The following is a 25994-nucleotide window of genomic DNA, read 5'->3' as shown; positions in this document are numbered from 1 at the left end:
CAGCTGGCAGCCCTCCCAGTGTCAGGGCCAATGGCTTCTTGCAATGAGATGTAGCCCTTCCCAACAGGCTTGGCACATGCCCACACGTCAGCAGTTATAGCTGAGCTTTGTTTCAAATTCTGGTTTATGCCTCTGCTCTTCCTCTCAGAGCATATCAGATGATGACAGTTTTAAATTCACCTGTCATGGAAGCATCAATTATGGCTGGCTCCCTCCCAAGCCCTATTCCAAGTTTGCATGTTTAGAGAGTGAGAGTACCTATATTTTTACCAGAGCTCCAGGGGCTCTGCCAGCCACCGGGCAGTGAGCTGTGGTTTCTGGGGTGTGTGGCACAGAATCTATTTCCACCCATCTTGGACCCAACCCGGTGCCCCTGAAGTCTTGCTGTAACGGTAGTCACTGAGGCCAGCCTGATTTACTCAATGGTTTTTCTCCATCCGGGATCCTTAATGTGGAGGATTGTTTCTATTCTGATGACTAGATCATAATCTTTTGTAATTTGTTTTCAGGTTAAAAAACCCCTTAGCCATCTTTGCCCCGTCGCACATCTCAGCTCATTCAATGGTCCTTGGGCCCTTAGCTCCTGCTGCTGCCCCTGCTAATGTCTCGCCGATGGCTCGTGGTCAGCTCTTCTGGCTCTCAGATGCCTCCTGTCAGCTACAGAGCACCCTGCTGCTCCTGCCCTAGGCAGCTGAGGCGCTGGTCTCTTGTCCTTCCTTCTGTCCTTCCTTCGTTACGCTGTTCAGCAGCTGACCCCTTGATGTGCTGAGGTGGGGGGAATCCTCTCTCAACTTGAGGCTGGGAAGGCAAGGCCCCCAGAGAGGGGAAGTGCCCAATCACGTGCTCCACACTCCCAGAAGCCAGCCTGGGGCCAGATGCAGGGCAGGGCCCTGAACCCTCGGACCATTTACCCAGTGTTGCCAAGACTCCTTGCCTTCCCGCCTGTGTCGTGTCAGAAGCCACCTCACTGTAAGAACCACAGCCAGGTAGCACCTATATTGGCCAGATCGCCCCTTCCGTCCCTCTCCAGACCACCACCAGACCTTCCCAGTTCCCTTCATCCCTTTGCTTTCTCCCCCCACCCAGCACCCCTTCCTCTGGTTATTTGCCTGAGCTTGGACCACCCTGCAGCAGCTGCCCTGGCTCCTCAGGAGAGCGCTGGCTTGGCGGGCAGAAGGGTCTGAGTGCAGAGAGGCACATAGCGTGCTGGCCTCTCCTCTCCTCTCCCCTCCTGCTACGCTCCCTTCTAGCTGGGGTCAAAGCGGGGCCTTTCACCTTTCCACTTGAGTTCCTTCCCCAGCCCTTTGTCTCCTGTTCGCCCTACCTCAATCCCTTTTGTTCTGTGTGTCCCCAGGACCTCTCTGAGGACACCACAGTGTTCTTGGAGAAGATGAGTAATGGGATGCTCAAGGGCAGCAGGGACAGGGAGGCCATGGCAGGGCCTGAGGAGGGCCCAGCGCACCAGGGGAGCAGCCCCACCTTCATCCCCAGGAGACCTCACTCAAGACTCAGGGCTCTGTCCACACTCTAGGAGGCACTCCGCTGACTCCAAGCCCTTTGTCTCTCAAAGACGAAAACCAGTTCGCTGTGTCTGCCCCAGGCAGAGGCTGTAGAGCTGCCACATACAGGATCATGGGGTGAGGCAGGATCTTTCCTTGACCATCACCAATTTATTCTAGAGCAAAAATTCTAAAACTTTTGGTCTCAGGATCCCTCGACATTCTTTAAAAAGTAGGATTCTGAAGAGTGTTTGCTTTTGTGAGTTATTTCTATTGATAGTCACCATATTAGAAATTAAAAGAGACCTTTAAAGAATATTATTTAAAATAACATTAATTAACCCACTCTATGTGATCAGATATAACATTTTTATGAAAAATAATTGCTTCCCACATTGGAAAATATTTACTGAGACGAGCGGCATTGTTTTACATGTTTGCAAGTTTCCATAATGTCTATTGTAACAGACAGCTAGACTCTTCTCTCTGCTCAAACTCCATCTACTGTTGCAGTAGCATGTGTCATATAGCTTCTGGAAAATTCCATTACACTTGTGCAAGAAAAAGAGTGAATAAAGGCAAACAACATCTTGCATAATGAAAATAGTTTCAGCCACTCAGAGCACTGAATGGGTCTCAGGGACCCCCGGGGTTCCCCGTCCTCACTTTGAGTATCTCTGATATAGAGCAGGGGTGAGCAAGCTTTTTCTGTAAATATTTTCGGCTTTACAGTCTGTCGCAGCTATTCAACTCTGCCATGGGATCAGAAGCAGCCATGGGTAATATATATAAACAAATGGGTTTGACTATATTCCAATAAAAACTTATTTACAAAAACAGGTTGAGGGGCACTGGATTTGACCCACTGGCCATAATTTGCCAACCCCTGATCTAGACTCTAAGCTGGCAGGGGCCCTGGGTTTAGGACTCATGCCACAAAAGGGAGAGGACAGTGCCATCTGATTCATCCTGGCCAGGCTCTGGAAGAAGAGAAAAGAGATTTCTAAGAAAAGACTAGGTTTCCTATTTCTAATTACTATAGTTCCCAATTTGGAAGATCTATGGTCTCCACCTCAATACGTAGATAACCCTTGGCCAGTTCAGCTTTTCCCACAGCCCATCTAAGACTCTGCCCTTAATCCTACAGCTCATCAGAAAGCACAGGCACATCCAACTCTGGGGGAGCTGTCCTCTCCATCACTGCCTCCCCCCCACCCCGATCAGGGGCACTGGGATGCGCCAGGCGGTGCCAGACAACCAAGTGGACCAGCCATCCCTCGGACTCCTGAGCCAGGCCACCTTTTTGTCATCTTGTCACTTTGCCATCTGTGCTCCTGTTTGGGAACCTCTTTTCCACATACCCGTTCCCAGGGAATAAAAGCTGTCTTTGGACCTGAGCCTCAGCTGTCTCCACTGTTCTTGTCCACCCCACACCCCCATCCTGGTGGGACAAAAAGTCTCCCAGTGAGCAGGTGTTGCCCTTCCTCTGCTGCAGAGGCAAAGGGGTTACTCCTGGCTCTGGCGCATTTGTGGATCCAAGTCTCCAACCTGATACTTCCTCTGGTCCTTCTCATTCATCCCCTGGTCCTTCCCTTGGCTTGACCTGAGCCCTCACAGCCCTTTTGCTCCCTGTCCTGTGCTGGGTGCTGTCCGGCTGGAGAAGATGGCCTTAGGACCCCACGGGATTGACTGGGCGCTAAGGGAGACAGCTTTGCCTGGAAAAGGCCCGAGGCAGCCTGAGACGCCTGTAATGATGGCGCTTGCTCTTCCTCAGCCTTCCGCCAGCTTCATCGTTCTTTTGTCTTCCTTGTCGTCTTTACCAGGGCGACGTGGTCACTCCCCACCCAGGGCACAGGCTTGAGTCTGAGCCGGGCAGGGTGGAGCAGGCTCCAAACTAGAGTTTCCTCAGAGATGAGGAGCAGCACCATGCTCTAGGGGGACCCCCATGCATACCCAAAGCCAGCTTTCCCAATTTCATCTCCAGAAAAAGATTGTGTGCTGCCAGCTTGGGGGGAAACCCATCCGCTCCTCTCCCTATGACCCTCAGACTCAACCAGGAAGATCCTGTTCCTCGGCTTTAAAGACAGAACGCTCGAGCTGGACTTGTGTGGTCTGTGAGGACTAATGCACTCATGCCCACCCACACCTGGTCTCTGCCCCTGCCTGGCCCGTTTGGCTGCCCAGAGCAGCTCCGCGTACACTCTCCAGGCCCCTCAGCAGAGACTCGGTAGATTTACGAGTTCAGCCTTGGCTGAGGCCTTCTCCCATGGCTCCCAGCCACAGTCCAGCTGCTCCCCCACATCCCATGCAGCATGGCTAGGACGTTCTGTGTCTCCTTTCCTGCCTCCACCCCAACTTGCTGAGTCACCCCTTCAGCCCCCTTCCCCCTGCTGCCCTGGCAAGTCCTGTGGAAGAGCAGCAACTCATCACACCAGTGACTCCCAGCCACTCCAGCCTGCCCCAAACCTCACTTACTCTCATAATGGCTATGGTGGCTGTCTAAGGCTGTCCCTGTTGGGACTCTAGTCGTCTTGACCCATCCCCTCCCATTCTGAGGCCCTGAAGTTCAACAAAAAGGTGGTTCCTTCTCTGTCTGGACTTTCAGCACCTGGTTTGAAGCTACACCTGATCTGGAAGATTACTTCCAGTATGTGTAGACTCTGTAGTTAGTCCTCAAATTATTTCTTTAGGACTAGAGATAGATTCCACTAGAACTCTACCAGATTTCTGGCACCTCATGGCAGGACTTAGGGAGAGTCTGGGAAGGCAGTGTCTGTGGGGAGGAGCTGGCCCTGGAGCAGTCATTTGTAGACAGATTGTAGAAATAACTCCAGAGCCAGTGAGGCTGTAGGCCAAAGTCATACAAGGAACCCACTGAACCCAGGCTTTGTTTTTCCTGGAAGTTAGGTTTCTAACACAATAGAAAGAGAAGACTGTAATTATCCCCTGGAAAAAATGCACCTCCCTCTTCTAAGGTTCTTTGAGGACGTCATTGAATCGGTCCACATTCTTCTTATGCAAGGCCTGAGGTGCTGCCTGGTGGTTAAGGTGAAGCTGCATCTGGCATAGGATCTTCTCAAACTAGTCAGTGGGCACCGAAAGTGTCTCTGGAAACTGGAATGTAAGCAACGTCAGCTTTATGGCTTAGCCTGTAAATATAACTCATCAAGAAAAGGGTGGAAGGGTGCAGGGCCCAGAGAGGGAGAAAAATGTAGTGATGCGGGGCAGCTGGAGAGACCACAGTGCAGCAAGAAGCCTCCTAAGTTCCCTCCGGCCTCTCTGACATCCAGTAAACACGTTTTGGGGAAGTAACAAAGCATGTTCCCTTCTTCAGTTTCCCTTCTGGTTATGCGACCCCAGCCCAGCTCTGTTCACACTCACAGCTGCCGAGAGCCGGTGTGGCCTTGGCTGTCCCATCAGCCCCTGTGGCTGCTGCCATCCTAGGCCCCTGTCTCTGCACCTGTGCAGCAAGCTCTGTCTTCTTGCCATCTCTAGAGGGTCTGTGGGAACTTTAGAGGGGGAAAGCAAGAGGTGGTGCCCTAACTCAACTTCCAGCCCAGTTGAACCCCTTCCTCTCCCATTTCTCTTGTAGCTGCCACAGAAGAGCCCTGGGGGTGGGGTGGGGGTGACTTCCTAGGATGAGGATTTGCTCCCTGGTGCTCCTGAGCATTCACAGATGTGCCCGTGGCTTGCCCTGGTCTGCAGGCAGGAACCTGGGAGCTGAATCAGATCTGATGGGTAAGAGTCTAGAGTGAAAACAGGCAGGGCCTGGTAGAGAAGCCAGGTCCCTAAGCTTGAGTGGCAGTCTAGGAGAGAAGGGTGAGTGTGGTGATCATTTGTCACTAAGAGCTGGTGAGAGTGGCCTGGAGGGGAGGAGAGTATCTGTCCCTCCAGAGACTTGGGGCCTGGCCTCTTCCTTCTTTGTTCTTTGGCCCGAGGTGGTGGCTGTGGTGGAGTCAGGGCCAGAGCACCCCAGGCCTCCAGCATAGAGACGAGATCGCATCGGCCACTTCTGTAAGACACGAAGATGGAATGTGAGTAATGCTCACTATTGCAGCTCCTTGGCACCCAAAAGTTCACCTTCTCTAGAAGCCTCCCTACCGTGACTGCTTTGATGACAGTGATCTCTGGCTCACCACCACTCTGGCCCCACATGTTCTCCTGACCACCTGAGCCTGGCAGGGAAGCACTTGAGGAGCCAGCTGAGGAGCAAGGGTCCCAAGAGGAGCCCCTCCCAGTGGGGAGGGAAAAAGAGATGGCAGAGCTGGCTGCAGCCAGGGCTGGGGTGGGGGTGGGGGAAGGGCAAGAAAAGACTCCTGACTTGACCAGTCCTGACCCTTCTCTTGCACAGCCCCCCACCCAAGTGCCTCTGGCCCCAGATGGCAGTGCTACCCATACCCTCTAAGCTGGGGATCTCCCAAGATTGTCCATCCTTCCAGCAGGAGTGTGGGCAGTCCTAGAAATGCCAGGTTGATTCCTAGAAAATGCCAGGTTGATTTGCCCTGAGGTCTGCCCTTTCTTGGCAGGCCCTCCACATGGGGGCTGAAGAGGCACTGCTCCTGGCTGACCAGTCCCACTATCAGAGCTCCAGACCTTACCCACCTCTCATTGGTTCATTCTTCAGTACATTTATCTATTGCTTCCTCCAATGGTCTTACTTTGATCACCATTTTACAACTAAGGAAACAATTATGCCACTCCAGGGGCCACTGTCAGCATTTCAGAGTTGCCCGGATTTAGTCTCAAATTCTTGCATTTTAGCTACATTTGCATGGAAGAAAAAAAAAAGCTCAAGTTTTAAGACATTTCAGAACTATGATTTTTAGGAGGGACAGATGGTGAAAAGTATCCTCCCTAAAAATAAAGTTGACCTCATTACAATGCTACCCTCAGGGGGGCAGACATGGCTCTTCCTTGTAACACTGTTACGCTCTCCAACCAGCAACTTACATGCCATCTCCTGGGCCTGCTTGGTGGCTGTGAGAGGGGAGGGGGGATCTGAAGTCAGACACCCTGGAGTTCAAACGTTTAGCCACTTAATCTCCCTGAGATTCTGTAAAGTAACCCTCCTTTGGTTCGAGTGTGGATTCAACGATAAAAAGGCACTAAAGCACTTGGCCCAGCTCCTGGCAGGCATATCTTTAGCATCCAAATAATGTTCGCTGTTATGGACATGATGATTTATTGTCAATCATACTTTTATTCATAGTCCCATTTCATGCTCTGGAAGAGAAGCGGGGCTCTGGTGGGTTATCTTCCCTTTCACGTATAATAAACCGAGGAGCGGGAGAGGTAGGCGTCAGTCTGGAAGTGGTGCTCCACCCCCACCTTGGCTACTTCTAAGGTGATGCTTTCTTAGACTATTGCTCTCCAGAGGAGGCTCTCTCCTGCGACAGAAGTCCAAGGACACTGAGGCCTTGTACAATGGGATGATGTCCCTGAGTGCAGGACTCTCCTGGGTGTGGTTTCCTTTCCCAGGCACCAGCCTGGAACCTGCTCCTTTTCCTGCCCTGTCACTAGGCACCCCCTAGTCTAGGGGCCTCCATGAATTTCCCTGCCCTTGGAGGGACCACATGCTCATGAAGTCATTTCCAATCATCACTCTCCCCTGCAGGCATGGGGACGGCAGTCCAAGACCCCTCTATCCCAAACCCCCTTCCCCAAGGCCCTGGGCCTGTGGCCTACCTTGAGAGGATGCAGGAAGCAGAGTCCACGCAGGAAGGGTGGCCAGGCGGGGCCAGGCAACTCGTGCCCGAGCATGCGGGTGAGGTGGGCTATGTAGCTGGTGGCCAGCACCAGCACATCCAACTTGGAGAGCTTGGTGTCGGGGGGCACGGCGGGCAGAGCGGCCTGCAGGGCCAGGAAGGCCTGGCGCAGAGTCCTCACCCGGCTCCGCTCCCGTGCCGCGTTCTCAGGACTGGCCCCACTCTGCACAGAGAACCCCCTGAGTGAGTCTAACCCGACTCCCATCCGTCCCTGGCTTCTAAGAGCATTCTAGTGTAAGGTCTTCCCCCTCTGAATAGCTAGGACCAAGGACATCACCCCAATTTGTCCACTTTTGGCCCTGCCCCTCCTTACAGCTGAGGAATTGGAGAGAAGGCCTCGCCTGAGGTCAGATGGGCCAGGATGGCAAAGCTTGGCTCAGAGTCCTGTACTCTTTCTAAGTCTCCACTGTGCCTCCTCCTAGCGCTCATTCCACTCACACCCAAGCCTGAATCCTGCTTATCAGAGTGCCCGGGGGCCACAGGGAGCACTGAGCAGTGCCCTGCTCAGCAGGGATGACCCTTGGCCCAGCGGGTCCTGAGAGGAAGAGGCAGCTGTGATAAAGAGGAAAGGACACCAGACTGGGGTCAAATCACAGACTGAAGTCCTGGCCTGCCACTGACTGTTGCCCTGGGGCCTTGGGAAATTCACATCGCTCCTCCAGGCCTGTGTCCTCAAGAGAAGTGAGTTGGGCCAGGTCCCTCAGCCACACTCTGGTTAAGAGCAGCTTTTCCCAACCACCAAAGCACAGAGCCTTAGAGTCGAAGGGGCCAGTGTCCCCTCTTCAGGGCAGGGATGGTAACACATAATGACGCTCTGCCATTGGAGATGACCTCTCTCAGCCCCTCCTATCCCTGCCTCCCCAGCTCCCTCTGCAGGGCCAGTGTTTCCTTACCCTGCCAAGAGCTAGGCTCCTGGTCCTGGCACCTCTAGGGGTAGGGGCAGCTCTGCTCCACGTTTGGTTGCTCCAGCTGGTCTCTTCCCACAGGTCTTGCCTTGGTCTGCTCAGGCGGCTCCTCCTCCTGTCAGTGCCTGCGAGCAACCTTGGCCTGGCCTTCGCTGGGCTCTGCCTGACTCTGGGCATGGCTGGTGCCCCTCTGGCCTTACTCTGTGACATGCAACACCGCAGGAATGTGGTGCCACAGCTCCAAGGACAGGAACACAGTGCCCGAAGGAGTCCTTGGGCTTAAGCTTGCTGGGACAGGCTGGTCATCCAGCCAGCAGTGTCTACATCTGAGGGAGTTGGCGCCAACTCAGTCCTGCCTCGGCTTCTTGCTCTGGGAAAACCGCCCACCCAGCACAGCCCCCGCAAAAAACCTCCTGCCTGCCTCCCATCCAGCTGAGGGGTGGGGGTGCTGGATGCTGGGAGTGGCCAAGCCCTGGGAGGAGGCACTGCTGAAGAAGGAAAGAGGACGGTGGGAAGGCAGCTTCCTCCTGGAGATTTGCCTGACCCTGACAGCAGTCCTATGATAGACCTGCAACTTTAGCTTTGGGGTTCAAGTTCACGGGAGGGCTCTGAACCTCCTTCTCAGAAGCCTGCCTGAGCACATCCTTAAAAGGACTTTTCCTCCCCTGCCAGTGAACAGGACCTTCCAGCCATGGAGCACTATTCTCCATCTCCCAAACATACCTCGGATTTTCAACCCAGTGCTTTTCCTTTTACCTTTCTGTCCCCCTGGGATACTTTCCTCCCACTCTGCCCAGGGAAAGGCTGCCCATCCAGTGGGTTATGCCCTTCATTTGGGAAGGCACAGAGCCCAGAGCCTGTGTCTCCCTGTTTCATTGGTGCTCCCATTTATGCACAGCCACACCCTGGCTGCCTTCCTAGCAGTTCAAAGTTCTCAGGACATTGCATGCCAGGCAGTGTGCCAAGCACTTTATGTATAGTATCTTTACCTCTCAGGTCAACCTTAAACGAAAATAGACTCTTGCATCCTCATTTTACAGCTGGGAATACTGAGGTATCAGGAGGTGAAATAACTTGTCCAGTGTCAAACATCTAGTGAGTGGTGTGGGTGGTGTGAAAACCCAGGCAGTTAGTGGACTTGGAAGGCTGCCCTCCCCCCATACCATTCTGCCTTGGGTGACTCACTCACCTGTCTGTCCGCATGCTAGACGTGAGGTCTTTGAAGGCAAGGACCAGGATGTTTGCTGAGTGGCACTGGATCCTCCATACAGCTAGTTAGGAGCAGGCAGACTGTAGAAATAGCAAATCTGCCACAGTAGCCCCTGCCTGCCCTCAAGTTACAACCTCTGCCTGCAGCAGTCACCTTGCAAGTCGCTTGTTCCTCAGTTTTGAACTCCAGGGGAGACAAAATAAGTAAAGAGAAAGTACAGAGAGGACAGAGAAACAAAGGTGGCTGTAGATACAATGAGGCAGACACCCAGCCAACCGGAGAGAAAGGAAAAAAGAAGACAAGTGAAATTGACCTGAATGTCCACCAGTAATAGAAAGAATAAGACAGACCTCTGTGTAATGACATGGAGAAACTCTCCAAGACGCAAAATTAAGTGAAAAAACCTAGTTGTAAACCAGTATGTATGAGATCCAACCACGATGAAAGACACCAAAAACAAAGCTGTAAGTGTGAAGGTTTATGTACTTATGTGAACACATAGAAAGGAGACTGAAAGATGTGCACCAAGCTTTTTTAAAAAAATAATTCTTTGTTTTACTCTAGATGCAGGGAATTAAACATACACCTCAGTTCGTGGCACACAGTCTGATACACGCAGGACCGATTCCGAAGGTGAAGCCTGACTCCCTCCCCTGAGTATAGGCTGGACTTAGCGACCTGCTTCTAACAAGTAGAATGTGGCAGAAGTGTGTAACTTCCAAACCTAGGTTATAAAAGACACTGCGGTTTCTTCCTTGCTCTCTCTCAGATCACGCGGGTTACTCACATGACTCACTTACAGCTGGGAATACTGAGAGAAGCCAGTTGCTATGTCATGAAATAGCCCCTAGGAGAGGCCCACGTGGTGAGAAACTGAGGCCTCTCACCAACAGCCAGCACTAACTTGCACAGTGTGGGTGCACCACCTCGAAAACAGACCCTCCAGCCTTCAGGTGCCTACAGCCCTAGCTGACAGTTTGAGTACAACCCAGGAGAGTCCCTGAGCCAGAGTCACCCACCAAAGCTGCTCTAACCCACAGAATTCCTGACCCGCAGAAGCCATGTGAGATAATAAATGTTTATTGCTGTTTAAGTGTGGGGGTAATTTGGTAAGCAGTAACAGAGAACTGATATGGTGGGAGTTGTTGAACCATGTGCATTGCTGTATGAATGAATTTTAAATTCAGTAAATGATAATACATTTTATAGTATAAATATATAATGCCACTTTTGTATTAGGTATTGTATTATATATTCCATTGTTACTTCCATTCAAGCCCATATTTTTAAGTCCCCTGCTGCTCCCTGTTGCAGAATACTCCACAGTGTGCACCCATCACATTTTGAGCTCCCAGAGCCCCAGAGATGAATATCCAGATTGCCTCCAGCTCCTCATCACCCCAAACAATGCTGTCATGAATATCACGTCTCTTCCTGGATCCAGGTTAGATTTTTAAAAACATATGCCCAGGAGCAGGCTGCTGGATTAATGGACTAAGTACCGCCAGAGTGTCATCAGAATGGCTGCAGAGTCTGCACGTCCAGCGGCACTGCACGGAGCCCTAGAACCCCACATCCTCACCACTGCCTGGGAGTAACCAGGTTCCTAGTTTTACAGTCAAATAACTATACAGGGTGATCTTGTTGCCATTTTAATTTGCCCTTATCTGATTACTGAGTTCAAGCACCTTTTAAGTATGGTGCTTGGTAGAGATTCAGTTTTATTTTTCTCCATAGAGGGAACCAGTTTTATTATCTCTATATAGGGAGACTTTTCTCAGCATCAGCTACTAACTGGCCCATTCTCTCCCTGTTTAGTTTCAGCTCCCACTTTACCATATATTAAGTTTCCAGATTTGTCAATTTCTGAGCTCTCTATTCTGTTCCACTGATTTTTTTGGTGGTTGTTTGTTTGTTTTTTGGTCTGTGTTTGAGCCAATGTCACAGTGCTTTTATTATGACTTTGTAGCATTAATATTTGGTAGAATAAACTCCCCTCTTTACTCTTATTTTTCAAGATTGACTTAGTTATTTCTGGACCCTTAGTTTTCCAGATATATCTTAGAGAGGGTTTATTGAGTCCCTAAGAATTCAACAAAAATTTTGACTGGGATTTCATTGAATCAATGGGTTAAGTTGGGAAGTTTGCCATCTTGATACTTGTTTTTTTAAATCCTCATTGGAGACAATTTTTTCCATTGCTTTTCAGAGAGAGAGTGGGGGAGAGAGAAACATCGATGTAAGAAAGACATCTCACAGGTGTCCAGACATCAAGCCTGCAACTGAGGTACCTGCCCTTGGCTGGAATTGAACCTGGGACCCTTCATTCCAAGGACCAACTCTCTAACCATTGAGCCAAACAGGCTATGGTACCATCTTGATACTTTTAAGTTAACCTTTCCAAAAACATGAAATATCTTTTACTTTATTCCAATTATCTTCTATATCTTTTATTAGTTTTATAGTTTACACCACGTAAACTATAAACGTGTATTCTTGCTTAAGTGAAATCATTCATAGTTTTATTGTACTAAATAGTTCATAGCTTTTGTTGCTTTTGCAAATGTCTTTTTTCTTTTTTATATATCTTTATTGATTTCAGAGAGAGGAAGGGAGAGGGAGAAAGAGAGATAGAAACATCAATGATGAGAGAGTCATTGATCGGCTGCAGCCCGCAACCCGGGCATGTGCCCTGACCGGGAGTCGAACCCGGATCGCCTGGATCCTAGGTCGACACTCACTCACTGAGCCACGCCCAGCTGGGCGCAAATGTCCTTTTTCTTATATTTCCTGGTTGGTTATGGCTATAATCAGCTGTAAAGAAATGCTATTAAAGTTCTGAAAGCTTATCTTGAATCTAGCAAACTTGTTGAACTTTATTAGTCATAATATTCTGTTGATTCTGTTGGTTTTTCTGAGTAGCTAGAATAATGACAATTTTATCTCTTCCTTTCCAATGTTTACATTTCTTGTTTCTTTCTCTTTCCTTAGGGCATTGACCAGTGCTTCCAATACTATGTTAAACAGAGCCTGTGATAATGGGCACCCTCTTCTCCTGGTCTTGGTGTATCTACCACTTCCCATTAAGCATATTAGGTATAGGTTTCTTACATATGACCTTTAGCGAATTAAGGCAGTAGCCCTCTATTCCTCATTTGCTAAGAGGTTTTTGGCGAGGAAGAAATGAGGAATGACTGCTAATGGGGATGGGATTTCCTTTGGGGGGTACAAAATGTTCTAAAATTAGATTGTGTTGATGGTGGCACAACCGTGTGAGTTGCATACTTTAAGTGGGTGGATTGTAAGGTATGTGAATTATATCTCAATAAAGCTGTTAAGAAAATGGTTATTAAAATATATAAGCATATCCCAAGGGGGACTTGGAGCATAAGCCCTGATCAGAAAGCAAGAGAAAATAAGAAGTTGACGGGAGGGCCAGCCCAAATAGGCTGTGTGGTTGAGGAAAACCCTGGGTGGAGGAAGTGGTATATGGGCAGAGAACCCAGCTGGTAACTGGGGCCTGAAGGGACCGAGTGCCCCAAAGAATTGTGTCTGCTTCAGTTTTGTCAAGGGCCAGCCTTTGGATGATCTCTGAAAGAAGCTCCCAGAGCCTCGAGGTGGAGAGTCTATGATGTCAGCACCTGACCTTTGTGACATAGGCCCTAGATGTCATGGAGAACTGCCCCTAGGAAATGGGGCTTCTAGCTCCCAAGTGGTGTGGTAACACCACCCCTTAGACAAAGTCCTGGTATCTCAGAGGCTTTCACCAGCTAGCCCGGCTGCTCCTGCTGCTGCTGGGTGTGATAAGCCATATTGACTAGGGCCAGGCTGAGCCCAGGGATATCAGCATTAGGGGCAGCAAGGGGACAGAGTGGCAGGAAGCCAGGATGCTCACAGAATCCCTGACTCAGGTTTAGGAGAACAGAAGCCTTCAACAGAAGACCTCACCTGGCCAAAGGAGGACTTGAGACAAGGCTCAGACAGAAATCCAGGCCAGAGTGAGTTTAGAGTGAAGGATGCTGGGGGCAGAGGGGGGTGGGTCCACTCCTTGGTGACTGTTCCTCTTTCTCCCAGGCCTCCTCATTTCTGAAGTGCCTTGTGAAACACAGCCCAGAGGAACCCTCATGGGTAAGAGCTCACAACACCAGAACACCCTCAATTCCTAGTCCCACCTCAGCCCCCATCCTCCAAACCCCCTTCTCCAACTCCATCTTACCCTCCCTCCCTCCCTCCCTCCCTCCCTCCCTCCCTCCCTCCCTCCCTCCCTCCCGATTTCCTCCTCAGCTCGAACCTTCCCTGGAGCATTTTGCCAGCTCTTCTGACCCCAAAGGTGACACGGGTTTAGGGTCTTAGTGAACCAGCCTGGAACTGGCCCCTGAGGGACAGCCAGAAATGGACTGATTCTCCCATATCTTGGGCTGTTTCTTTCTCTATAGATCCTATGGGCTGTGTCTTCCTCCCTGGCCCATTCAGATCGTTACTGCTGCCCTGAAGCTCCCGAGACGTAGCTCTGCTTCTCCATCCCTATACATCCCTCATCAATGGCTAACTGCAGAGAAGTGAGAAGCCAAGTTTAGATCCACGCTCCTGCCTGAACACCCAGAGAGCCTGGTGCTCTGGGCTGCAACCAGAGATACTGGTCCTGACTGCCAGATCTCTAACCTCTGGTCTTGACGCATCAGTCCTTTCTGGTTTCAAGGAGATGTTGCCTCAAAACAAGGACCAAGTGCTGCTACAGAACACAGCGCCCTCTGGGCATCCCCCTCTGGGCCCCTCACAACTAGTGGACTCCCTTCCCCAGAACCTCGAGGCTTTGCCTCCCCAGGAACCCCTCCCTGCCTCCCACCCGCCGTGCCCCCCCCTCCCACAGCCCCACTCTCCTGGCTCCCATTTCTACTCTTCTGACTCAAATCCTGACTTTGTCATCCACCCCTGCTCTTCCTCTCTCCCAAGTTCCACCCCCTGCTTTCACCAGAATTGCCTGTCTCTCTCCCCTCCCCCTTCCTCCTCTCCCTCCTACAGGCTATACCCCTCTCCTCTCCCTACCCACCCCTCCAATCCCTTGCAGCCACAGAGCTCCCACCCACACTGCCAGTCTCCTTCCCCTCTACCCAGCTCCGCTCTCACTTCCCAGAGCGCCAGCCTGCCTCCTCCTGGGGTCCACTCTAATAGGCAGACATGGCCCTGGCATCAGTATCAGGACACCAGCCCCCCTGGAGTCGTCGGGGGATGCGTGGCAAGCGAGACGGACCCTGCAGAGTTCAGACACCCGGGAGCCCTGGCCCAGGCCCTGGTGGTTCACTTGGGGTACCGCCGCATCGCACACGACCTTCGGTTACTGCTTTTGCAGAGCTTGTGGCTAGGCAGAACCAGCCAGCCTCCAGTTGTGGAGTATCCTATATGCCTGGTGTGTCTCCGGCCCCGCAGTCCCTCTTGCCCAACCCCCAGGTACAGGACTGGACCCCGCCTGCTTGCCTTCCCCCAACTACTGCCCTGTGTGCAAGGCCAGGAATCCAGACCGCTCCGCATAGGCATTGGCTTTGCCCTCCGCCTGCCTCGTGGCCAGGCCAGGGCTTTGCATCTGTTGCCAGAAAGAAGACCAGAGGAAGCAGGATCTCAGAGCGAGGCCACACAGGCCCTTGGGTATCAAACCCAGGCATCTCAGGTCCCAGCAGCTCAAGCCCCAGCAGCTCAGGCCCAGGCAGATTCAGCCTCAGGCAAACCCTCCGAGATGGGGAGCCTCGTGTCTGCAGGCCCTCAATCACCAAACTCCAGTCGATGTTCAGAGCCTCCACTTCAGGCACCAAAACCAGCCACTGTCTCCCTGAAGCCCAAGCTTTCCTCCACTCCAAAGTGGCCTGCCTCTCCAGAGCCTATTCTCCAAAAGTCACCACCCTATTTCCAGAGCCACGGAGGCTCACTGGAGCACCTCCTCCAAACCCTACCACCACCCCCAGGCCCCAGATCTTGGGAAGCCCCAGAGACACTCTGAAGGGCTGGCTGGCTGGAGGGCAGGTGTGTTCTCCAGCCCTGAACCCTGGAAGTCCCTTATGGAGTCTGCTTTCTCCCGGCTGAACAGAACCAAGGGTACCGAGGCCCCATTCAGCCTTCAATGTATTCAATAAAACTTACCCCTGCAAAACTTGTGTTTGTGTGCTGCTGAGCAGACACGGTATCTACAGGGGGGCCAGAACCCAACAAGGGATGGGGGAGTCAAAGGAAACAGAGTAGCCAGGGAGAGTGGATGCCATGTACCTGAAAGGGTGTGGGGCCTGAGCACCTGAGATGTGCAGGGCTCTAGCTGGCCCTTCGTACATTTAATTCAATTTGGTGAGACAGATAACGGCATTCCAAAAGATGAAGCCACTGGGTCGCTTCCTCTGGGTGCACCTTAGGTTAACAAGGATGCATGCTGATGAGGCCAGGGGAGCAACAGGCGGTGTCCTTGCAGGAAAGTGCACTCCTAGCAGTCACTTGAAGAAAACCACCGGGACCTCACACTGGAGATCAGAAACCCAAGGAGCCCCTCAGGAAGCTGGAGTGTGGGGCAGAGAGGAGATCAGCCCTGCTGGGGGCTGCGCTGCCAGCTCTGAGGATGTTAGAGGGGAGCAGCCCCCACCTACAGGAGCAGGGTCTGAGCCAGGAGACTGGCCAACTCCCACCGCTGCCAACCATGGACAGGTGTTAAGGTGAATCATTTCCTAATACGAGGCAGCGGTGGATTCGGGATTTGGAACCAGGTTTGTTTTAAAGTCCGCACTGCTTCCATTAAGAGGCAAGAGACAAGTCACACTTCCAGTGCTGAACTTGGGACAAATCACTTCCTCTCCGGGGTAAAATGTAAAGGCTGCGCTTGCAAGAGTCTGCGGATCAGTCTGGAAAGTACAGCCCGAATCCCAGGATTTTTTTTTTTTTTAAATATATATTGATTTCAGAGAGGGAGAGAGCGATAGAAACATCAGTGATGAGAGAATCGTCATTGATCGGATGCCTCCTGCACGCCCCGGATGGGGGATCGAACCCGCAACCCGGGCACGTGCCCTGACCGGGGAATCCGAGATCTCCGGGATCCTAAGTTGACGCTCAACCGCTGAGCCACACCCGGCCAGGCCCAGGATTTTTTATTAAAGTTTATTAATATCCCTTAACCTTCATTAGTTCCCCCGCCCCCAATCATGCTGGACCTCCCAGCACAGCCGAGGCGCTCCGCTCCCGCCGTGCGAAAAGATGGCGAAGCCTGACGTCACAACGGGGCGGAGAACGGAATCCGGGCGCGGGTGCCGGGTCGCCGCGCTGCCGGCTATTGCTGACGCGTATTGGCGCCTCTGCGCCTGCGCGAGGAGAGCGGGCCTGGTGCGCTTGCGCACTGAGCGTCGGCGAAAGCGGGTTGGGAGGGCCGGGGCGGAGGTACGGGGTACTGTTTGCGGTTGCAGTTTGGGCAACTCCGCGGGTGTGAGAGGGGTCGGGAGTCGTTCCCGCGGCGACCGAATCTAGTTCACTAGCGGCCCGGGCAAGCGTCGAAGGGCCGGCGCGGCATGTCCCGGGTGCCGCGGTGCGGACAGTGAAGCCTGCGGCGAGCGGGATGGGTCGGCGCCGGGCGCCCGAGCTCTACCGGGCCCCGTTCCCGTTGTACGCGCTTCAGGTGGACCCCAGCACGGGGCTGCTCATCGCTGCGGGCGGAGGAGGCGCCGCCAAGACGGGCATAAAGAACGGAGTGGTAAGAGCGCAGGGCCACTCCGGCCGGGTCGCACCACGGGCTGAGGGCGATTCCGGGAGGGGGGCGGGGGCGGGCCGCACCCCAGCTTCGGACCCAGCCCCTACCCAGTGGAAATCCCCGGCAAGCTGGGCATCCCGACGGGAATTTCAGCAAAGAACTTAATCACGGCTATTGAGAGACGCCTAAGGTAAAGTGAAAATTGTATACACATCGCTGCTTAGGCGCTTCAGCTCCGCGTCAGGAGCAGCTCCGGGGGTCTTATCCTGGCCTATTCCGGGGAGGCCACATAGACTGTCGTCCAACAGCAGCGACAGTGCTGCATTTGGCCCTTAGGTTAGGTTTTCTTAACTGTTCTAAGCGTCGCTCTACTGCTCTGTAAACTAGAGGTAATGATCCCAACCCTGCCTGCTGTACAGACTTGTGAGGTTCAAAAAAAGGGCTTGGGGGTTGAGGTTGGAGAAAGCTTTGTGCACTAGGAAGTGCGGTAAGCAAAAGGTTAGGGTATTAGACATAGGATGCAAGTTTGCTCTTGAGGTAAATTCTGGGCACCCCTGAACCTTGCTCACCCTGGCTCGCTCTCCCACAGCATTTTCTGCAGCTAGAGCAGATTAACGGGCGCCTGAGCGCCTCCTTGCTACACTCCCATGATACAGAGACACGAGCTACTATGAACTTGGCACTGGCAGGTAACATCCTTGCTGCAGGACAGGATGCCCACTGTCAGCTCCTGCGCTTCCAGACCCACCAGCAGAAGGGCAAAAACAAGGCAGAGAAGGCAGGTGAGAAGCCAGCTCTCTAACTTTTGGGAAAGGATTAAATGAGTAAGATAGGGCTCATCTTGGTCTCTGAAAAAGTGGGGCTGGAAGTGAGGTTATGGTAGCAGGCAGGAAGCTGGATGTTCACCAGCCACGTAGAATGGGGGCCAGTATTACTTACTATGGAAGCCTGGAACCTGGTGGGCTGTTTGTATTGCAGGTTCCAAGGAGCAGGGGCCTCGACAAAGAAAGGGGGCGGCCCCAACAGAGAAGAAATCTGGAGCTGAAACTCACCAGGAGGGGGTAGAACTGATTGTAGAGAATTTGCAGGCAGTGCAGACAGACTTCAGCCCTGATCCACTGCAGAAAGTTGTATGCTACAACCACGATAATACCCTGCTTGCCACTGGAGGGACAGATGGCTATGTTCGTGTCTGGAAGGTATGGTTTAGGGGCTTAGGGAGGATGCATGTCGGTAGCAGCAAGGCCAGAATTGTGAGAAACCAAACATGGGTTCTGGGAGCTTGTGAGTGAAGTCGGCTGAGTGGCCATTAGAAGAGGGTGGAGATCATTGCATTCTTGCTGGGTACCTGGGCTAACCATGGTGGTGGTTTGGCTGCAGGTACCCAGCCTAGAGAAAGTGCTGGAGTTCAAAGCCCACGAAGGGGAGATTGAGGACCTGGCTTTGGGGCCTGATGGCAAGGTGAGCAGGTGAGAGGGTGGACAAAGTAGGTGGTTACACTGCTTGTTCTGTAAGTGGATCTCCTAACTCTCCCTCCTTGGAATCTTGATTCCTGACCAGCTGGTGACTGTGGGCTGGGACCTTAAAGCCTTCGTGTGGCAGAAGGATCAGCTGGTGACACAGCTGCACTGGCAAGAGAATGGACCCACCTTTTCTAACACGCCTTACCGCTACCAAGCCTGCAGGTGTGAAGATCCTGGAGGGTGGCTAAAAGAGGCTCAACCTAGATGTGGTAGGGAAGTGGGAAAAGACTTGGGGGAAGCCGGGGAGGATCGTAGCTGTGGCAGGTATTACCTCAGGCCTGACCAGGGTGAAGGAGGATACAAACTCTTGAGGAGGACTAAGCAGGCCCCAGGAGATGAATAGCCTCTCTCCCGGCCCTCAGGTTTGGGCAGGTTCCAGACCAGCCTTCTGGGCTACGACTCTTCACAGTGCAGATTCCCCACAAGCGTCTGCGCCAGCCCCCACCCTGCTACCTCACAGCCTGGGATGGCTCTACCTTCTTGCCTCTTCGGACCAAATCCTGTGGCCATGAAGTCATCTCCTGCCTTACTGTTAGGTCTGAGACAGTACTGGCTTGGCTGGGTGTGAGGGTGGCTGGGGGAGCTCCAGAAAGAGTCCTACCTGAGTTTCTGAGGACTGTTGTTAGTGAATGAATGTTGTTGCACAGGCCTCCTGGACAATGAACATTTATTGTTTGTTGCAGTGAATCGGGCACCTTCCTAGGCCTGGGCACAGTCACTGGATCTGTTGCCATCTACATAGCTTTCTCTCTCCAGGTAATGGGGTAGAGGTGGACACAGCCCTGAGGGCTCTTTGGGGTGGGGGCTCTAGGCCTGCTTCTACCCTGAGTGCAGCTAGGAGTCTGCCCAGCCTGTAGAGGGAAAACCTTCTGGGGGCAGGGGACATGTGTCCCAGAGGAATGCTTCCATTCACTTGCTCTCCCTATTCCCAGCGCCTCTACTATGTGAGAGAAGCCCATGGCATTGTAGTGACGGATGTGGCCTTTCTACCTGAGAAGGGTCGTGGTCCAGAGCTCCTTGGGTCCCATGAAACTGCCCTGTTCTCCGTGGCTGTGGATAGTCGTTGCCAGCTGCACCTACTACCCTCACGACGTGAGTCATTGGGGTGGGCAAGTACCACCCAACCTTTAGCTGTAGCAAAATTTGCCTCCTGGAGAATGGGCTGCTTGTTTATAGCCATCTGTCCTCTCCTTGAATGGAGTCAGTTGAGGGTTCTGTTTTGGTCTGTGAAGCCCCTTTGCCCACTGACCTCTTCCCTTATCCTCCCCTGCAGGGAGTGTTCCTATGTGGCTGCTGCTGCTGCTATGCGTCGGGCTTATTGTTATGACCATCCTGCTGCTCCAGAGTGCCTTTCCAGGTTTTCTTTAGCCTCCTGCTGCCAGGGAGTCGAGTCTGGGACTCTGTCACCTTCTGGACCAGAGTGGGAGCCTGGACCCCAGCGTTCACTTCACCTCTACCTGGGTCCGCAGCAAGGTGGCCTCTGATGAGACTTGAGCTGTCTGCTCTTCCCAGTTCAAGTTTGGATGTGGCCTTATGTGACTGAGTTCTGGGAACCTTGCATTCATCATCTTTGGATCCACCCAGGACAGTGGTGTCTACAGCCTAGGCCACACCACCTGCCTCTTTTTCTTTGTCTACTAGAGGCTCCAGAGTTGAGCTTATCCTTTCTCCAGAAATGTGAAGATGCCCCAGAATTGAGTCACTGCTGTCCTCCTGCACAAGCAATCCATTTCTCCTCCCCTCACAACCTGTGGCCATTGCTCTTCACATGAGCCCCTTGCATTTGCTGGGGCAAGCACCAGCCTTGGGAAGGAAGAGGCAAAAGGAAGTCCCAGGCAGTAATCTGTGGGTTCAGCTGGGTAGCTCTAAGCCAGCCTGGCTAAATATGCAGTTAAGTTCCTAGGTGGTCTACCCTAGTCTCGAGAAAAGGAAAAATGAACCTCAGCCCGTTTGACAGGAAAAGTTGATATTTAATAAAGAAGGGAAGACTGAACGGAGACCCTCAATGGCACTGTTGTCAGCTCTTGCCTCCCTTAAGGTGAGAGAGCCCTGAGGCTGAGCAGCTCTGCTGGGTGCTGAAAGATGGCTTTGGCATACTGATGGAAGAGGCGGCTCATGTAGCAGTGCTGCCAGGGGAGCAGCCCTTCCAGGAAGCCAATGTGGCCACCCTGGGCTGTGACGAGCAGTGCCACATGGGGAGATTGTCGGGCAGCCTGTAGTGGAAGGGCTAGAGGAGGGGTTGGAAAGGATGTCAGGAGCCTAGGCCTTTACTGAGACCCGGGCTCCCTCCACTTGCACCACATGGCCCATTGTCCTTGGGGCCTAAAGCATCAAGATTCAGGGTGCTCACCATGGACTGGGGAGAAGGGGTCGTCAGCTGCATTGAGGCATAGCACAGGTGTCTGGATGGCATCGACTTTGGTTCCTGGGCTTGCTGCCTGGTAGTAGGCAACACAGTCTTTATATCCAAAGGTCACAGCTGTGTAGCGCTCATCAAATTGGCGGATTGTGCGGGCCTGTGGGTGGTGGAGGGTGGGATGGGCCAGGATAAGGATAGGAAATAAGATAATGGAAGAACAGTTGGGTGGAGGGGGCATGGCTGAAAGACTACCTGTAGCACAAAGTCTATATTGATTGCCTTTTCCATCACCTTTCTGTTTCTGCAAAAGAGAGCACAGGTTTGGCTGTATTCCTGGACCTGACCCAGAGCCCCAGCCTCTGTATTATTTCACGAGTGAAAAAGCCCAGATACAGAACTGATGCGAGCACTGGGAGAACCTGGCATGGCTGCCATCCTACCCTGTCTGCTGCCCCCTCCCACTTGCCAAGACCCTACCTGTTCACAACTTGGCAGAGCCCAGCAGTAAGGCGATGATTAAAGAGCAGTGAGTTGAGTGGGGTCTCCAGGGACCTAGTGGTCTCAAAGGAATCCCAGCATGCAGATAGAGTCAGTGCTGCCACCAACCCTGCAGCCTGCCCTCTTCGTGCCAGGTAGTTCAGCACTATTATCCTGCAGGATTGAACCAGTGACCATGAAAGCAGGGTTTGCGTTAGTGAGTTGGGACAGAGTAGATGGGGAGAAGACATGGAGGAAAGAAACAAAGGAAGACTGGGCGTTTGGGTTAAACCCATGCAGCCTTTACCCTCCAAGAGAGATGCCCACGGCCAGCAATGGTGCTTTGGAGTAGCGGTGCTTTATGTGATTCACGACTGTCTCCAGGTCTTCAGTATTGCTGGCACAAAAGGTCCTGTGGGTCTGAGGCAAATCAGATCACTGGGTAGGGAGGGAAGCCCTGGCCAGAAGGCAGAAAAATGGAAGGGCCAAGGATCTTTCAAGGGAGTGGGGTGAAGAGCTGTTAGGAGGAAGGAAGGTACTTACCAGCAGTTCTTCCCCACGACAGCCCCGGTTATTGAATACGACAGCCCTGTGGCACACAGGTGCATCTTAGCCAGACCCTCCCTAAAAGCCCCTCCCCTTTGGCAGCCTTCAGAAAAACCCCAGTCCAAAGGTGCCTTTCATTTAGCAACACCTCCCCATAGCAAGAGTGTGAATTGACCTCCCTATTACCAGTTGTCAGATACCACCTAGCTCCTCTGAGTTGTGCCCATCCTTACCTATAACCATCCCTCAAAGCTTGGTCAACAAGGTGCAAGATATATGTCTCCTGGCTACTGCCTGTAATACCAGGAAGCAGTAATACAATGGGCTGGGTGGCAGGGTCAGGGTATTGACTGTTGTCATGCTGGCCAGCCCAGTCTAGCAGGAGCTGTCCTCCATCTGGGGTTTTGATGACTTCACTGTGGTTTTGGAGAAAAGGGCACACAAAGATCATTAGGAACTCCATGAGCTTCAAGAAGTTTACCCCTGCCCCACCTGCCAAAACTCCCATTGGCATCATTTGAGGGTATGCATTATGCAAAAATAAGGTGTAATAGGGACATAAAAGGTTATTACCTCATGGTTGTGCAATTAAATAGCCTTCCATATAGCCACTCTCATTGTTACCCTCAACACTGAAGTAGATGGGCAAAGATTACCTTCATTTTAAAAGAGGTAGACAGGATTGCCCTACACTTGCAGCTTGGTGTTCACCCCTTCTGTCCCTTCTTACCTCTGGTAAGGGACTGGAAGCCGAGGCTGCAGTAAGACTCGGAAGATGGTTTGTAGCCGCCCCTCAAGACACCATAACGTAGGGTAGAAAGTCTCCATAGTGATTGGACAGTACTGCTCCAGGAAGGCCAGAAACCGGGACCCAGCCACTAGGTGAGGCCTCTGTAATCACACAATACAGTCCGCCTCACTCCCCTGGTTTTTGTGCCAAGCCAGTGAGGGTGCTCAATGCCAGAGTGACCCCTCCAGAGGCCAGCCTGTATGGCACTACTTTGGGTAGGCATGAGAAGTCTAGCATGCCTCAGTCTGGAATGGCCAAGTCGCCTCCATTAGTATAGTCCAGCTAGAGGCCTGAAGAACTGCAGTCCTGGAGTGGAGTGTCACCTCTCCAGAACTGACCCCTGCACCCACTCCGAACCAGGCTAGGAGCTGCTGCAGCTGACTGGGTGCTGACTCCCCCACCTAACCCCAACCTCATTTTGGAGAGAGCAGGTAATATAAATTGCCCAGCTACTCCCCTGTAGGAAGGGTTGGGATCCCAGACAGGCTGAGGAAATGCAGCACTGTTCAACCTGTGACCTTTGCTTTGCAGTTGAATTTTCCACTGTCATCTTCCTAAAACTAGCTCTGGCTGCCCTGGCTCCTCTAATATGAGCACCCCATGTTGCATATTCCATTTCCCTACTGCGTGCTCACTGCTCAAGGGCTTCTTCCTACCACAGCGCCTCATTTTCCCTGCTGTTAGGCCATACTCTAAAGGCGGAATAGTCCCATGTGAATAGATTTTCTCTTCCTTCATGCCAGCCAGGGAGAAGGTAACGTATGGGATAACAGGGACATGAGGTGAGTGGGCAGTCTGCCCTGACTCACAACCTGTCTGCTTGGTTCTGGATAGACCAAGTGAATGAGAAGAACTAGCCATATGGAAGGCTTATGAAGGAGGAGTAGCCCATACAAAGCCAAAAGACCTCAGACTCAAGAAATAGAAGTTGTATTTCTGTCGCAGGCCCTAAGGAACCTGAGGACCAGATTCCTATCTCTCCTGCAGTCTTGGTACTCAAAGGGGGTTAGGTAAATTATGAACTAGAGAGGCCAGGTTGGTAGTGTGACTGTGCTGAGATGTGACTTGTACCCTGGTCCTTAGCCCTGGAGTAGTAACACCTGTGATTCATTGTGTGCAATATGCAGGCACTAGGCTAAAGCCCAACCTTATGAGATAGGACATTTTATAAGTGAAGAAACTATGACTCAAGATTAACTTGTTTCTCAAAATCACACAGTAAACGAGGCAAAACAATAATAGTTATATTACCACTAATACTAACTAGTAGGTAAAATTTGTTGAGTGCTCATTATGTTCCAAGCATTGTGTTGATTATATCCTGTGATTTTCACAACAGCTCTGGAAATAAGTAATGGGATCCCTCTTGCCAAAGGTCATGAAGCTTGCTTGCTAAAGCTAGTTGGGGAAGCTGCCAAGTCTGTCCAACTCTAGAGCTTGTGCTCCTAGTAACTGTACTGTATTACCTCCTAATCACCAAGATTTTGAGATATCTATTAAATCCTTGGTCAAAGAGCTCAGTAGTGTAGAATAAGGTCCTAATAAATTAGGTCACAGGTTTGATTTATGTGGGTTTCATTTTAACTACAGTGAAATATTTCTTGACTCATTCCTGAGAATTAAATAGTAATATGTCATTGGTCACTGTGGATGAATCAATACCAGTCTGTTACCATGCTGGGCAATCCAAATGCCATGTCTTCAGGGCCTCTGGAATGGCACTTTTCCTGCATTTTTACTAGTATAATAGAAGGTCAAGGAAGGGTTTGGAGAATGAAGTAGCAGAGGTCTCTGACTTCTGTGTGGCTTGTTGCAAGCAAAGGAACAAAAGTTTAGTTAAGGTCTGAAATGAGTGACTTTCCAATCAGACATATAAAGTAAGATCTATAGGATATTGTGAGGTTTGGACTTTTTAAATTGTTTTATTAAGGCAGACTTATAAAACACCATGTGGAAGCTCTGGAAATACAGAAAAGTCTAGGTAACATTAAAATTTCCTATTGATCTTTTTAAAGGGCTTGATTCAATACATTTCTTATTAGACTCAGCTACTTAGAACAGAGTTTAATGAAGATGAAAAGATTTAGATTTTTCTGGATATGTAAATTATGTATTTTTCTAAATTTCAATGAGAATATAATCTCCAAGTTCATCAAAATCAACCTCTTCAGACTTTCTCACTGCACTATACATGGAGAGCCTAGGACTTAAAGCAGGGCATGAATGAGCAAGGCAGTTAGTTATCCATTAATCCTGGGCCAGGAGGGGACCTCCGCCAGCCCCGAGGGAAGCAGGCCCTGCTGTCCGAGGGGGTGGTGTTGGGAGTGAGCCACAGCCCCGCAGGCTCCGGCTCCTTCACTCAGTGCAGCTAAGAAGAAACTTAGCTCGACTGCTGGGAAAGGGAAGGCGTAGTGTGTCCATCTCCCTGCCGCCTCGGGATGCCTGCCGCCCGCTTTCCCCAAACGTCCGATCACATCCTAGGGAGCAGCGCCCCTCCGACGCCTGAAGGGCCAGTCTAGAGCGGGGAGCATGGGGGATGCGGGGAGTCCCGGCAGCAGAGAAACGACTCCAAAAGGTGGCAATGGCAAAGCGGAGCCTGGCTGGAGCGCGGGGCGGGGCGGGGCGGGGCGTCCAATTTCAACCTCGCCAGCTCCCACCGAGGGCTCGAGCTCCCCGCTGGGCGCTGCCCCGGCCCCGAGGGCCCCCACCCGCCGGCCGGAGCTCTGGACCCGCACCCCGTACCTGGGGCACACATGCCCAGTAGTAGCCCAAGTAGAGGGCAGCGCCAAGACTCAGGAGCAGAAAGAACTGCTCTGTCCAGGTGCCATTCCGGGGGCTCAGGGAGGAGCTCAGCATAGCGCTGCGGTTTCCACTCCGGAGTTCTGACCCGCGGCGGGGCCCGGACTTTGGTGGGAGCGCAGGTGAGCGCGGGCCTCTCCCGCCGCCCGCTATTGGGCCGCGCGGGCCGCGCCCGCCCTCGCTGCCCGCCCTCCGCCGAGCGCCCGGACCGCCCGAGGGCCGCTCGCCCGGGACCTCGCGCGGGCGGGGGCTGCGGTCCTCCGGCCTCCTGCTTCCTCCTCGCGGTCACGGGCGGGGCAGGCCCGCGCACTGCCGGGCGCCCTCCCGCGCGGCCGCCATCTTGGCGAGGGGCCGAGCCAGCCCCTTCCCCAGCTCCGCCAGGCGACTGCGAGTCAGGCGCCGGGTCA

At 52.4% G+C, this 25994-nt stretch overlaps 4 protein-coding genes across 7 annotated transcripts; 2 read left to right on the top strand and 2 right to left on the bottom strand.

The window, feature by feature from the left end:
- Positions 1–5331: 5331 nt before the first annotated feature.
- Positions 5332–8379, bottom strand: TCF23 (transcription factor 23). The gene is made up of 3 exons (XM_016210192.2): positions 8158–8379; positions 7185–7427; positions 5332–5511 (listed from the first exon to the last, which is right to left on the bottom strand). The coding sequence occupies exons 1-3, from the start codon at positions 8377–8379 to the stop codon at positions 5332–5334; spliced, it is 645 nt and encodes a 214-aa protein (XP_016065678.2).
- A 5446-nt stretch (positions 8380–13825) lies between these two features.
- PRR30 (proline rich 30) lies at positions 13826–15371 on the top strand. Its single transcript, XM_087823904.1, has one exon. The coding sequence runs from the start codon at positions 14082–14084 to the stop codon at positions 15369–15371; it is 1290 nt and encodes a 429-aa protein (XP_087680030.1). The 5' UTR covers positions 13826–14081.
- Positions 15372–16796: 1425 nt separating this feature from the next.
- Positions 16797–20613, top strand: PREB (prolactin regulatory element binding). 4 transcript variants are annotated; one of them, XM_016209425.2, is made up of 9 exons: positions 16801–17096; positions 17683–17875; positions 18072–18292; positions 18474–18554; positions 18654–18778; positions 18979–19152; positions 19300–19372; positions 19549–19708; positions 19890–20613. In XM_016209425.2, the coding sequence occupies exons 1-9, from the start codon at positions 16962–16964 to the stop codon at positions 19982–19984; spliced, it is 1257 nt and encodes a 418-aa protein (XP_016064911.1). In that variant the 5' UTR covers positions 16801–16961; the 3' UTR covers positions 19985–20613. The 4 variants fall into 4 exon arrangements, with proteins under 4 accessions (XP_087679556.1, XP_016064911.1, XP_016064917.1 ...); XM_016209431.2 differs by having other exon boundaries at positions 17021–17096; positions 17750–17875; XM_016209437.2 differs by lacking the exon at positions 16801–17096 and adding an exon at positions 17260–17283 and having other exon boundaries at positions 17750–17875.
- Positions 20555–25688, bottom strand: ABHD1 (abhydrolase domain containing 1). The gene is made up of 9 exons (XM_016209450.2): positions 25531–25688; positions 22729–22889; positions 22232–22414; positions 21996–22041; positions 21760–21872; positions 21453–21626; positions 21228–21276; positions 20967–21132; positions 20555–20843 (listed from the first exon to the last, which is right to left on the bottom strand). Exons 1-9 carry the CDS (start codon positions 25642–25644, stop codon positions 20650–20652), a joined length of 1200 nt encoding a protein of 399 aa, XP_016064936.1. The 5' UTR covers positions 25645–25688; the 3' UTR covers positions 20555–20649.
- Between the last annotated feature and the right edge of the window lie 306 nt (positions 25689–25994).

This window comes from Miniopterus natalensis, chromosome 13 (assembly GCF_054644295.1).
Source record: "Miniopterus natalensis isolate mMinNat1 chromosome 13, mMinNat1.hap1, whole genome shotgun sequence".
In the NCBI taxonomy this organism is placed as follows: domain Eukaryota; kingdom Metazoa; phylum Chordata; class Mammalia; order Chiroptera; family Miniopteridae; genus Miniopterus; species Miniopterus natalensis.
The sequence above is the reverse complement of the archived record's forward strand: the minus strand, read 5'-3'. Positions and strand labels throughout refer to the sequence as shown.